The 13307-nt window shown below is 39.1% G+C and overlaps 1 protein-coding gene across 12 annotated transcripts in view; it reads left to right on the top strand.

The window, feature by feature from the left end:
* camta1a (calmodulin binding transcription activator 1a) overlaps positions 1 to 12442 on the top strand; it is a 589880-nt gene extending 577438 nt beyond the window's left edge. For 8 of the 12 annotated variants that reach the window (XM_017708645.2, XM_017708606.2, XM_017708637.2 and 5 more), the window contains 3 exons: positions 1351 to 1425; positions 3234 to 3264; positions 7712 to 12442. In XM_017708645.2, the coding sequence (XP_017564134.1) occupies positions 1351 to 1425; positions 3234 to 3264; positions 7712 to 7744 (139 nt within the window). In that variant the 3' untranslated portion in view covers positions 7745 to 12442. Of the gene's footprint in view, positions 1 to 1350; positions 1426 to 3233; positions 3305 to 7711 lie in introns of all 12 variants that reach the window. The other 4 variants (XM_017708625.2, XM_037541389.1, XM_037541383.1 and 1 more) reach the window with 4 other exon arrangements.
* Positions 12443 to 13307: the final 865 nt, after the last annotated feature.

Genomic DNA, 13307 nt, shown 5'->3' with positions numbered 1-13307 from the left:
CTCTGATATTCTGATGAGACTCTCAGTCTGCTACACCAGTGAAGCAGAAACAAACACAGCAATGCAAACAGGGGGAAATGTATATGTAGAAAAACAGCTCATCATATGTCGTACAGCTCATCACAGGTCGTATTTTAGACTCTCCCTGCTGCGTCCATGACTCACTAAAAGCAATATCTACCTTTTATATGGCAACTTCTGGAAGAATGTAATGTTCTTATCTTGCTTGATGTAGGGCGAGGGAATGGCTGGTAGAATGGACGGATGGACAAATCGGTGTATGGACAGATGATGCAGAGATATGAGTTGAAAGCTCAGTTATACTTGCTAGATTAGCTTTTGCGCAGGCAGACAGCAAGGGAACAGAGTTTTGTTAAAGCTGACAACCCTCATCAGTCTTGTGATTTGTGAGGGTGCTGCTTACGTATGCATGACCCAAGAGAAAGGAGAATTTAGGCAGAACACATCAGCCATTTAGTGCAAAAAGGAACGTTTTTCACAGGACATACTTTGTACATGTAAATTGTGCACCTACAAGACCAGGGGTTGGCAACCCAAATGTTAAGAAGAGCCATTTTGTCATTTTAACAAAAATCAAACCACCTAGGTAGCCACAACATTTTAGGTCCATTTTACCATCTTCGCTGTTAATATGTCTCAGTATGTGCAGTGTCCTAGTACAAGCTAAAGATGCAATAGTCTCTTAAAAAATGTCTCTCAACATTCAACTTTTTACGAGGCTGAAGTCAGCTCCTCATTTGCCAGCTTCCTGATGGAATTTTCTCGTTCCAGTGCCTGAGGTGTCAGAACTTCACCGTAGTGAAGCTGCACCGTACAAGACCAAGAGAAACCTACTTACAATGAAAGCTCATAAAAACAAGCAAAGAAATTCTGTCAAACACACAGATTTTCATCTTTCAATCAGTGCCTGTTATGTGTTTTGTATGTAGAGCAGGAGAAATCTTATTGGGTTTTAAATTTGATGAAAAGTTACTGTTGTGCATGCTGGCTGTATTTATGGAAATACAAACATCCTTCACATTTGGGCTAGTTTTGTCCTTAAAAATGTAAAAAAAAAAGTCATAAGCAGATTCAAAATATGACATGTAATCAATTAATTATACAACTATCTGTGTAAATAACTATATATTATATAATTACATTTAAATATTTACTAAGTATGTAAGTCTTACATCAAATCCATAATTATATCTAGCCTATAGGTTCTGAGTTAAAGGTATAGATATGCTGCAATGTTCTTTTGCTTGTCTGCCACTCATTCAGTACAGATGTTGACATGACACAGGCTTTGATAGTTGTACTGAGTGCCGCTGTTTGTTTCTGTTTCAGAAGTAGTTTGCTCACTAAGAGACAGGATCAGGCCGCCCGCAAGATCATGCGGTTCCTCCGCCGCTGTCGCCACAGGTAATCACCCTCTCTCACACTGCCCCCCAGTGGCAGCAGCTTCCACTCTGCACATAACACACACACAGACACACACACACAGACACACTTATCTCCACTGTCCTCAATGTGTCAACACCAGAAAGTACAGCTGACTAGCCCCCTGAATCGCTGGCGCTACAGGATGACTAAGTAAACTAGTAAACTAACTGCATGTTCTGCTGTCACACTCGTCTGGCAATGTATTAATGTCCACTGCCACCTTTACAGTGGTGGGACATTTTAGCGTAACAGGGGACAATGATATATTCACGGAGTATTCCAGCATTTTTCTACCTAATCTCTATCTGCAGATCTGTATCTTGAGGTCAATTACTGAAATAATTTCGATGCATTCTCCTATATTAAGTGAAAAAACAAAAAATCAGCTGAACGTGTTTATAGTAAAAGTCAGTGCTAAAGCATCGGCCCACTGACTTCTATTAGAAATATGTTTTGAGTCAGAGGTTGTTCTGTTCTTTTCCAAATACAAAGAAACTCCTGTCTGTGGAAACTGACAATATGCTACAGATCAGAGATGGGGACATGTTAACCAGACTTGTGACTTGGTTCAGAAGCAGGATTAACTGGGTCATGATTCCATTCAGACTGAAGACTAGCGACATTTCAGCTAGAGATAAAAAAAGCACTACAAAGAAAACTTCATTAGTACCACCGGACATAATGTGGTAAACATAAAAACCTTTCGTTTTAATTTAAATATTCATGTGTGCTTTTGTTTTTCAGTTTTGCTTATGCAGTGTTCGGCATTTGAGGGCATTGCATTATGGGTATTGTAGTGAATTTGCCTTGGTCATTGCCATAATGCAAAATGCTCTTTTTTCCTTTTCTCATTAGCACTCTCCTTTATCATCAATAAATGCTAAGTACTTCACTGATGTGCCAGTCCAATTAATTAATTTGGAAAAGTGAAAGTTAAGTAAAAAACAGGTTTTTGCACAGCCCTTTGTCCAGCCTTGGAGCTCGTTATGGAAAAAGCTCCCCCTGTGCTGTCATTTCCGCTGGCTAGTGGCCAAAATTAGGAAAGGTACACAGCAGTAATAATGATACAGCTTCAAATAACAGGCTTTTCATTATAGAAAAACCTTCAGTCTGAAGGACAGAGCGAAGCACTCCATGCAGTAAATGTGGTGTCTAAAGGAAAGAGGCAAAACTAGCATTAGCAGCTGTATATATAAAGTCTTTTGGTAAATTGTACAATATACACAATCATAATAGTATATAATAAGGTATTTATACTACATATAAAATTGCTAAGCACACCTCAAAGACTCATGACTCAACTCAAGCTAACAGCTCAGTTACGCATGACTCACTTGGACACTCAGACTCTCACCTCAGAGACTCGTGAATTGATTCGAACGTGCATCTAAGACACTCAAAATCACATCTCGGAGACTCAGGACTTGACTCGAACTCGCACCTCAGAGACTTAAACTCACACCTCAGAGATTAGTGACTCAACTCGATCTCACACCTCAGAGACTCGTGACTCAACTCGGAAATGCACCTCAACTAAGACTTGCACAAAGTGACTCTTAAACATCTCTGCTGCAGCTGTGACAGAATGAGATTAGGTTGACTAATGCTTCTTTAGGAGAAGATGTTTTTAGATGGTCTTTCCTCTCCTGTTATGAAGATGTTAACTAAGGGATGCCCCCCACCCTCCCTCTCTTCCCTCCGTTTGGCTCTTTCCCTTGTCCTCTCTCCCTCATACTGCGTACTGTGTGCTAATAGCTATCTGGTGTTGTTTTGCTGTTAATGCGAAGCCCCTTGATGGACCATAGACTGTTCAAGCGGGTGAGTGCAGCCTCAGCAACCCAATCTGTTTCTCTCTCTTGTCTCCTTCCTTCTTTTTCTCTTTCTCTCTGTGGTCATACACCTGACACCTTCCTCTCTCCATTCTCTTTTTCATCTGTTTTTATCTTCCTGTCTCATTCTAGTACTCTCTCTCTCTTTCTGTCTGTCTCTCTTTCTCCCTCTTCCCCTCTCCCCTCCATCACTGTTGCTTGATGCCTGCTTGCATGACAGCTGCCGACTGGAAGCACAGATGGACTGAACGGCTCAAAATGAGAACAAGTACGGCTACATGCCGTAAACTAACCACAGTGACACCGCCACACTAAACATGCAACCCCTTCTCCTTTGGAAATGACTTGTGATGTTATGGGGAAACAGTGTATGAAGAATAGGGCTGTCACTATCGATTTTATTAGCAATCAAGTAATCCGAATATTATTTTGTAAAATAAAATGGGCATAAATAAATAGTAGTAAACTACATGTAGCATTTCAGAGATTCCAAAATGCTGTTCCAAAATCAGTTAAAACAGCCATTATTTATTTATCAACAAAAAAAAAGCCATAAACATGTATTTAACAGGAAATAACACAGAGGCTTCAACAATTAAATATTGCATTTTCTGCTCCAAAAACATTGAATGATTTTAAGGTCTGGGATTTTCTTTCAGATCCAAAGCAAGTGTATAGTTTAATATTCTCTCAAAATGAAAGCTTTAAGTACTGTATATTTTACGATGACAACTTTGGTGGTCCTCTAGGTCTTGCATGCTTGGTAGAAATCTGATTTTCTCTATATCAACTCCAGTTTTGAAACTCCTGTTTTTCACCTGTTTTCACCTATTTAAATTTTAACTTCTTTATGCCAGTGTGTGTGTGTGTGTGTGTGTGTGTGTGTGTGTATATATATATATATATATATATATATATATATATATATATATATATTCCATTGCCAGTGGATATACACTGTATGGACAGAAGTATTGGGACACCTCTCCTACTTATTGAATTCAGGTGTTTCAGCCACACACATTGGTGTAAAGCATGCTGCCACTGGACTCTAGAGCAGTAAAAATGTATTCTGTGGAATGCTTTGTGCTTCTCTATATGGCAGTCTGATGGATGAGTCTGGGTTTGGCAAGTGCCAGAAGAACGTTACCTGTCTAACTGCATTGTGCCAACTGTAAAGTTTGGTGGTGGAGGGATAATGCTCTGGGGCTGTTTACAGGGGTTGACCTAGGCCCCTTAGTTCCAGTGAAGGGAAATCCTAATGTTTCAGCAGACCAAGACATTTTGGACAATTCTATGCTTCCAACTTTGTGGGAACAGTTTGGGGAAGAACCTTTTCTGTTCCATCATGACTGAGCCCCAGTGCACAAAGCAAGGTCCATAAAGGCATGGCTGGGTGAGTTTGGTGTGGAATAAGTTGACTGGCCCACACAGAGCCCTGACCTCAACCCCATCCAACACCTCTGGGATGAACTAGAACAGAGATTGTGAGCCAGACACAATATCAATGTCCAATATCAATATCTGACCTCATAAAAGCTCTTCTGGAAGAATGGCCAAAAATTCCTTCAGACACACTCCTGAATTTTATAGAAAGCTTCCCAGAAGAGTGGAAGCTGTTATTGCTGCAAAAGGGGGACCAACTCCATATATTTTGTCCATGTAATGTATATCCTATATTTAATTTACTTGGAAATATCTCCTGAAAAATTTGTAACTTGTACTTAATGGCTGTTTTGACTGGGAAGTAAAGAAATATCAAAGAATATTAAAGAAGTATTGTATATAAGTATAAATTCTGTATCAAAAAGTGCATATAATGCATATATATGGGTGTCAGGCTCTGTTTCTGAGTGCAACAGACACCAGTCAAAGAATCTAAATGGCCAACAAATCATTGCCAATGCATCGCAAAAGTAAAAGTTAATCAGTTGATATTTGAAGGAAGTTTATCAATTAATCGTGACAGCCCTAATGAAAACATTGTACAGTGTTACCTGTGTTGCATGATGGGGGATGACCACAGGCCTTGCTCTCTGACCTACAGGCATGCTGAGAATGATGTGCCGTTACTGATGGCCTTCTAAATGAACAGCTGGCTGTCTTTGCTAGCTTATGATTTTGGTTATGAGTGAATCATAACGTGTGATATGACTGTATGTGCTGGTGGGAACTGACTGACTCTGTCTCTCATGATCTCTATATTGTGAAACATCATCTGGCCATTTTCAAGACCAGCAGAGTTCTCCACAGATGCAGTAAATGATGTACTTGATTGAGGAGTTTATGTGATCAGAGGGAAACTGGCTTCCACAGAGTGCTGTCAACTTAAGTTTGAGTAGAGAAGCTTTATACTTCAGGGGTGAATGAAGGGAAAAAAGAGGACTTTGATGTTTCCTGTTTGAATTTATGAATCCAGTGAAATATGCAGACTATTTTAAGGCAGTTGTCCTATATATCAAGTTAGGACCGAAACTTGCAAGGTGAAGCTATGAAGAAAATGGGACAAAGATGGTCTAAATTGTACAGCATGAATACCAAGAACACCTAAGAAATTACTCATTTTGGACATGGAGATGAAACCTCACTAGTGATAAAACATGAAGATGTTTGACTGTATATTACCTATAGTACAATATAGTATACCTGGATTTTTTATCTCAAAGTTTTCAGTCTGATTATATACTTTTCATTTTCATTGTTCTTCATTACCTCCTCATTTAAACCATAGCATATTTTAAACTGATCGACAGGATTCGCAAACTGAGTTTGGAGTCATCATTACAGCCTGAGCTGTTAGGGGTATAACAATTAAGCAATTTTTTTACGGGTGGAATTACCTGGCGAATAAGTGCACCAAAATGTAAACTAGGATGGTATGTTGATGTATCGAGCTAGGTAAGCTAATTAGGACGGGATCATCTCTGTGTTCCCTAGACTCTTTGTTTTATTTTATAACTGATATTTCTCAGAAACAGCTGTATTTTTCCTATTGAGTTAGAAAAAAGTTTGCATTGCAATGTTTCCTTAGCTAGCTAATTGCTTGTTTTCCCTGTTGCTGACCCCAGGATGCTAACCTTGACCTTGGAATTCCTTTCATAGGTTCCTTTAATGTTTCATTTGGAGTTTTGATGTGAAATATAAAGACATAAGAGGATACACAACCCTGAGAACATAAAACCTTGGGAACATATCGCTGTTGTCAGAAGAAAATCTTGTATCTCCAAAATGGTAACTTTACAGGAGAAGAAAATACTTTCTTTTCAGTATAAGTCAGACTTTTTCCACCAGTCATTTTGGCCCATTTCTTTTGGTCCATTTGTCATAAAATTTAGACACAATGTAAGGGACAACAAGCATTTTCAAATTGACAGCAACGATACGCTCCCCTTAAGAAACACTAGCATTACATTTATACTAGCCTCTACAGAACAAGCAAGCACAGAACAGTGCAGTTCATTGTTTCATATCAACCAAAAAGTTAAACCCTTTACATTCCAGGCTTATTACAAACCCAGGCTTATTATTCATTAACTACTAGGTTATAGGAGTGTGTTTGGCCCTGCTGGCTAGCCCTTGGCTTGGTAAAGGATTAAGCTAACTATAACCTGCAAACAAGCTGTTTAGCGAATTAGAACCTCTAGAGTGACGTTAAATGACAAAAGAGACAAAGTCATTAATTTTGGTTATCATGCAGATGGAAAATAAGCTAGAACTTAATCCACTGGTCCCTATTTGTGTCATTTCTTGTTTTTGAGTGTTCAGCTGAAAAATGCTTTGAGCAGTCTTATAACACCAATACTTTATAGCTAAAAGCCAAATTACACTTCTGCGTATCCATGAACGAGTGCAGACATTATGCATAGACATGAACGTAAAGTGAACATTTGTGCTAGGAGGGCAGAATGTCCAGGAAATGTTGTGCGTTTCTCTACAAAAGATAATATTCACTTCACTGTTTCTGTAATATTTTGAAGATGGCTTGTACAATAGTTTGTGATGTCACACTACTGCCAGTTCTCAGACTGCTCCATTTGATTTTGAGGTTGTTCGATCCAGTTTTGTTTGAATTGCCAGTCAACTTTCACTTGACGAAGAGCTGCGAGCAGATTCGCACGATGTACTTGAGATTTTATGCGCGTCTGAACCTCTGCAAGCTATGCTTACCCTTGAAATCGTCCTCTGAGATGTGTTTATGCTCACCTTTGCAGAAGTACAAAGGTCATACCATTTATTATCTCACAACCCCTTTGTCAAAAAAGTAATATATATGTAAATAAAATGAATATGCATAACACCCTCATCAACTGGACATATGCATTAGGAGTGATGTGCTGAGTGCAAAGAAAATCTCCTACTCACCATCTCATCTTGTGCTGTGTGAGAGATTTCTGTCGTCCACTGTTCATGTTAACCCATATGTGTTGTTTTTTTAGAGTGAGCGAATTGAGAAAGGCCAAGGAACATGAGAGTATCCAGAAGAGCCCCCTCACAATGTGACATCACTTTCCAGACTTTTTTCGTGTTTTTCTGTTTCAACCAGACGTTTTACAAGAGGAAAAAGAAAAAAAGTTAAAAAAACAAAAAAGAAAAATTCAGCGGGAAGACTGCAACTCTTAACTATACAGTACTACTGACTCCTGCTACTATACGACAGCGTTTGTTTTTCATATCTCTTTCTTCCTTCTGTCTTTCTTTTATGAGGGAAAGAGCCAACTTACTGGAGGAAGAACATTTGCTTCATGGCATTTTTTGCACTTTTTCATGGATTGGTTTTGGTCTTTTTTTGGAGCGCATCAAAACGTTTTGCTGGGAATGGGACTGAAACGGCCTTGAGGAATCACGGGAAGAGGATGAGGAATGCTGGAAAAGACAGTGGAAAAAATATGGAATCAATGCAGAAACCTGGCAGGACCTGGCCCGAATTGTATTTCATTGTAAAAATTTGGTGAGCAACTTTTTACCAAACAATGTTGGTAATCCATTTGTTCCACAATTTGCACATTTTTCAGTTCAGAAAAACAGATCTCCCCTAATTCTGTTCCACACAGCTGAATCCCTCCATATTGGGACAAACTCTGAATGTAGGAGATGTGAGAGCACACATGGGTCACATTTTTGATTTAGACATATAGCTCAAGTTTTAAAAAATGAATTCATGTAATCTATCCTTTATTTAAATAGTGATCTGTGTTTGAATGGGTTCATTGCTGAGTGTCAAACTAGACTGTACCCTGTCCAAGAAGGCAAATTTTAATGTGCAAGATCGGTGTGAGTATGAAAACCGATATGCCTGTAGGCAAAACATTAAGCCTGTGTCCTTCGATTTGGTTTTCATCTCCATGAATGTAGTGGAGACACTAATTGCTATTGGCTGAGTCGCTATGGGTTTTCAGTCGCCTTGTGTAAAAAAAAAAAGAAAAAAAGTTGCCTCATTTTGGTTCTTTGTTTGTTGTTGTCATCGATGATGCTCTTGTTCTGTTAAAACAAACTTCTTAGGCTCTTTAGTCCTTCGAAGGGAAGATCACATGCATTGCCTTGATATCTTAGAGATTCTCTGAAGGGTCCCTAAGCTAGCCCTGTAGCAGGGGTTAGACAAATCCATATTTTTGACAATTGAGTGGTTTCTGTACATAAAGAGGGTCGCTGGTACGGTACGTGAAGCAAAACATTTATCTGAACGGGATTGTATTTTAGAAATATATTATTTTATTCATTCTAAAGGGGTCAAAACAGGTCAGAGTTGAAATCTGAATATTTGTATAGTTTTGTTTGAATGCCTAATAAGTATGGTTGTATTGTTTTGTATATATTGTAAATACCTGGGATAAAGATGAGCTATGTGCATGAAAAATCAAAGATACGGAAAAAAAAAAACAATTTAAAAAAACAGCATTAGTGGCTATGCTCTGTAAAACTATTTCACTATAAGAGTATTTTATTTTACTTTGAATGTTCTTGAGAAGAACATGTTGCTGAAGCATGACCTTACTGCAGATATGAAAAATACCGTACTTATGAGGTAGAAGAAAACAGCATTATCATTAGACGAAAAGGTTATGTTTACATCTGTTTGTTTTATCGGGCTACCAAGAGTCTTTTTTGCCATTGGTGCCAAGTAATGTGAATGCTACTGCTTAACGAGAAAATTACATTCATCTTTGCTGAACAGATCATACACTACAATAGAATTGACATTAACTCTCATCGTATCATATCTCATCACCACTGACCAGTGAACACGGAAAGTGCCGCAGAGGGTGGAGTATTCGATAAGTAGCCTTTTAGTCTCCCACATAGCCCTTTTTAGCACATCTCATGTTGTTGGGTTTTTTTTATTTACTTGTCTAACTGACCATATTAGGTAGAAAGGAACCGTTACTTCTCCAGTAAAAACACTAAAACTATAATGCTGCTGTCTGGTTAAGATCTAGTCTATGCTCCCTCTTTAAATCTCAAATGCAACACTGAAAGATGCTTTCGGAGCATGTAGGACACGTTGGTGCTAAAAAACGATGGATCCTGAAAGATACCCAAAGGTTAAAAGGTTTGGCCAATGCTGAGCTTTGGCTTTGAACCAGAGGTTTGCACATTTAGGCACGTAAGTAGCTTTCATCACATGTTCCAGCAGCTTTTGAGGAGGCGTATCTAACTAGAGCTTAGGAGTCTGACCAGAAACAAAACGTTTCCAGTGAAGTATTTAGTATAAACAAAATTAGTTCTTATGTCTTTTTTAAAGAAGGGACTTGTCCATTGCATTTTTGTACTTACTTCATTTCAGTTTCCCTTTAAAGTGGTGTTAAAATGTTTGTTTTCTACAACATTATGTAACATTTGGTATTGGTTTTAACCATTTTGTTGAAGATTTATATATACATTGTGTTTTCGGAGTGTTTATGTGGGAAGTGCCTAATTATATTTTAACTCCAGCAAATTTAAGTCAGCATGCAATGTAAAAAAAAAATTGGACAAATTGATGTTAGCAAGTTTAAGAATGGCGACTTGGGTAATGTAACTCCATTCTCCACCATATTGAGGTTCTTATGTGTTACCATGTGTTTTTTTCCCCCCTTTTTTAACCCTATTTTCTCTCCGTTTCTGCTACACCACATATACGAACGCTGTTTGCTTATCTAAAGCCTATTGGAACTGCCAGTCAAATCCCACAAGGGCTTCACCTACAGTCCTGTGGTTATTGCCTTGCATTCATTCATTCCAGAAGCAGTTTAGGTTGTCAGCTATCGCACTGCTATGGCAACTCAAGAAGGTCTTATTATGCTTGCATGGGAAACATAGATAACCGGGTGAATAAACAGCGCCCAAAGCATGCTTATTTTTGTAGATTCGGTAGTCAGGTAGACTTGTTGAAGAAATAATGTTCTGTAAAGCAACGTCGGTTTGGTAGCTCAAAGAACCTTGAAGAATGTAGGCGCCTCAGAATGGATGGCAGGTGAGCGGCCTACAGTGAAGTCGACCGATGGGCACCTATCAGTATTTACATTTCCTGGGGGTGGCACAGATGTTTCTCAAACGAGGTTCAGTTTCTAGTTGAGTTCCACATTAGAATCCAGTTCCGTTTCACTCCAGCGTCACATTATTTAGCTTTCGGGTCACATCAGCTGGTCAAAACTCTCTTCACATCTATCTTTCACATCCTCCTGCACAAGACAGTGCAGTGTCCATAGCTAAACTTGTCAGCGTGCCCATCGCACTTACGGGCAGTCAATAACCGCAACCTCTTGAGTGAATCTCCTAGCGTAGTGAAGAGTTAGCCTCACTTTTGTATTTTTACTCAGGGTGCCAAAACTGGGGAGGGGGAAGTGGAGCAGGTCACTGGAGAATCAGCTGCTGCTTACTGGGAAAAAAGAGCCAGAGCCAGTCTTGATCAAATTACTGTGATTTTCTTTTCGTGCTGTTCATTTTTATCACGTGGGCTAATTTTGTTGTACCATAATGATGAAATGACCACTGTCCCTGAAAGGAAGCCCGTCAAAAGTGGCGATTCTGTTTCTAGCCTACAGTAGAGAGATCGGCATCTCTGGTAGCAGAAAGCTAAATAGTGCTAGGTGAGCTACAGTCCTGTATATGCTAACATTTCAGACCGAAACACTGCCATTAATAGACATAGTGTATGAATAAAAGTACAACGTAAATTACAGCATTGACTTGATTTCTAAGATAGAGTTCCCTTTTTGTGTCTTTTTAAGTTACCCTTTAGAAACAGGGTGCTTGAGAAATATTAGCATGACCGTGGACACAGTTAGCAGCTACCGTCTTGTTTCTTCTGAGCACCTGAAATGCCAAATGACCTCCCTCAGAATATGGTCTTTAGTCATGACAGACCTCAAGTTCAGCCCACAGACGTATCTAGGCTGAGATTAGTTTTTGTTTCTGTCATGTTTTCGTCATTACTGAGACTACCTTTCCTCCTCTTCTGTTAGCTGCACCCATATTCAAGAAGGCGCGTCAAGATAACCGAGCAGAAATCCGTCCCGCAAAGTTCTTCATTTGTGGACACAGAGCAATAAACTTGTCTTATGAAGTCAAGACCTGCAGACCCAACAGAGACAAAAATAAAAGAAAGAAAAACAATTGGACACATGCAGTTGACTTACAACTTATGCAAAACACCAGTAGGCTATTGCGAGATTAGCATTCAGTAGGCCTAGTTTATGGACAGCAGTTTATAGGACACCCTTTACAGATCTGCACGTTTTCATCACTTCCAGAACCCAGAAAAATAGCGGCCTCGCTTTTATTCCAGGCTACTGGGGCCCTTGACACTTTGCATGTATAACTAGTGTTTAGATCTCTTTTTCTCTCCTCTCTAGCCGTCTTTCTCTCTGTCTTTCCCTGTTATGTAGCCCTTTTCCTCTTTTCCTTCCCGTCCCCCAATTTGCTCAGCTGTTTTTTATTTATTTTATTTTTTTATTTGTGTAATACAACTGTTTTTGTTTCTTTCTTCCCCCCTTCCCTAGTTTGTAAGTTTTATTTTTGTAATTGTGCATGTAAAACCGTCACTGAATCGATGGATATGTTAAAAAAAAAAAAGAGAACTCAGCTGCTGAAGCCATGCAAAATGTTTTGAATTGCCCTTAAAATATGAAAGATGTTTTCTGAATGCTTTATATTCTTTCTGCTGTAAAATAATAAAAAGGGGGAAAAATGAAGAAAAAAACCTGTGTTTTCATGATTAAGGTGTTTATTAATCTACTCTACAGAACTGAATAGACAACTATAGCTCCAACACAACTGGAAACTGTTAAACTTTATATCAGTGCAGGCCAGTCAACACAACTGTGCCACCTTCTGGACACTGGCCACATTGCAGTGTTGTTTTGACTGGGTATGGAATAAAACTTTGAGTCAGCAGTGTATCTACAGTACAGCTGTTTTAATTTCTTTATTATGGGCCCTGGTGAAAAGAATGACCCCCAACACACCCCTACTTATGAACATTACATTGAATGAACAAAAAAGACAGTGTAATATGATGTAATATTACTTGCTATTGTTATGTCTCCAACAAGTCAATGCTCTCATTATATTAGACCAACTATTTCAGATTTTTACATCATAATTAATGACTAAGTCTTGTTTCAGGTTGTGAAGGATCTGTTTACAGCATGCAATGGTCATTATGGAAGAGATGCATTATGAGTCAGGGAGATAAACGGTCATTGGGTCTGTCTGGGTAGTGTCGATGGTAGCTGACTGATAACGCTAAGGAATTCGATCTTTCTGTGAGACACTGGTGTGCAGTTGTGTCAGTATAAATGTCAGGGGGCCAATAAAGATCACCGCACACCCCCAACGTGTGCCCTTGTATGATTGACTCCACTTCCCCTTATGATTACACTGCTTGCTGCAATTGAACGTAATGTCTCCTCATGAATAAGAGCAGCTAAAGTAGCATGTTTACAGGTCATACAGTATAAAAGACACATGAGCAAGGCTATTTGAGATTAGCCATTAGCCTGGCTCACTTTGAGGCATGCGTGATGATGTAGACAAGCAGTTTGCGTGATGCTA

This window comes from Pygocentrus nattereri, chromosome 9, assembly GCF_015220715.1.
Source record: "Pygocentrus nattereri isolate fPygNat1 chromosome 9, fPygNat1.pri, whole genome shotgun sequence".
Lineage (NCBI taxonomy): Eukaryota > Metazoa > Chordata > Actinopteri > Characiformes > Serrasalmidae > Pygocentrus > Pygocentrus nattereri.
The sequence above is the reverse complement of the archived record's forward strand: the minus strand, read 5'-3'. Positions and strand labels throughout refer to the sequence as shown.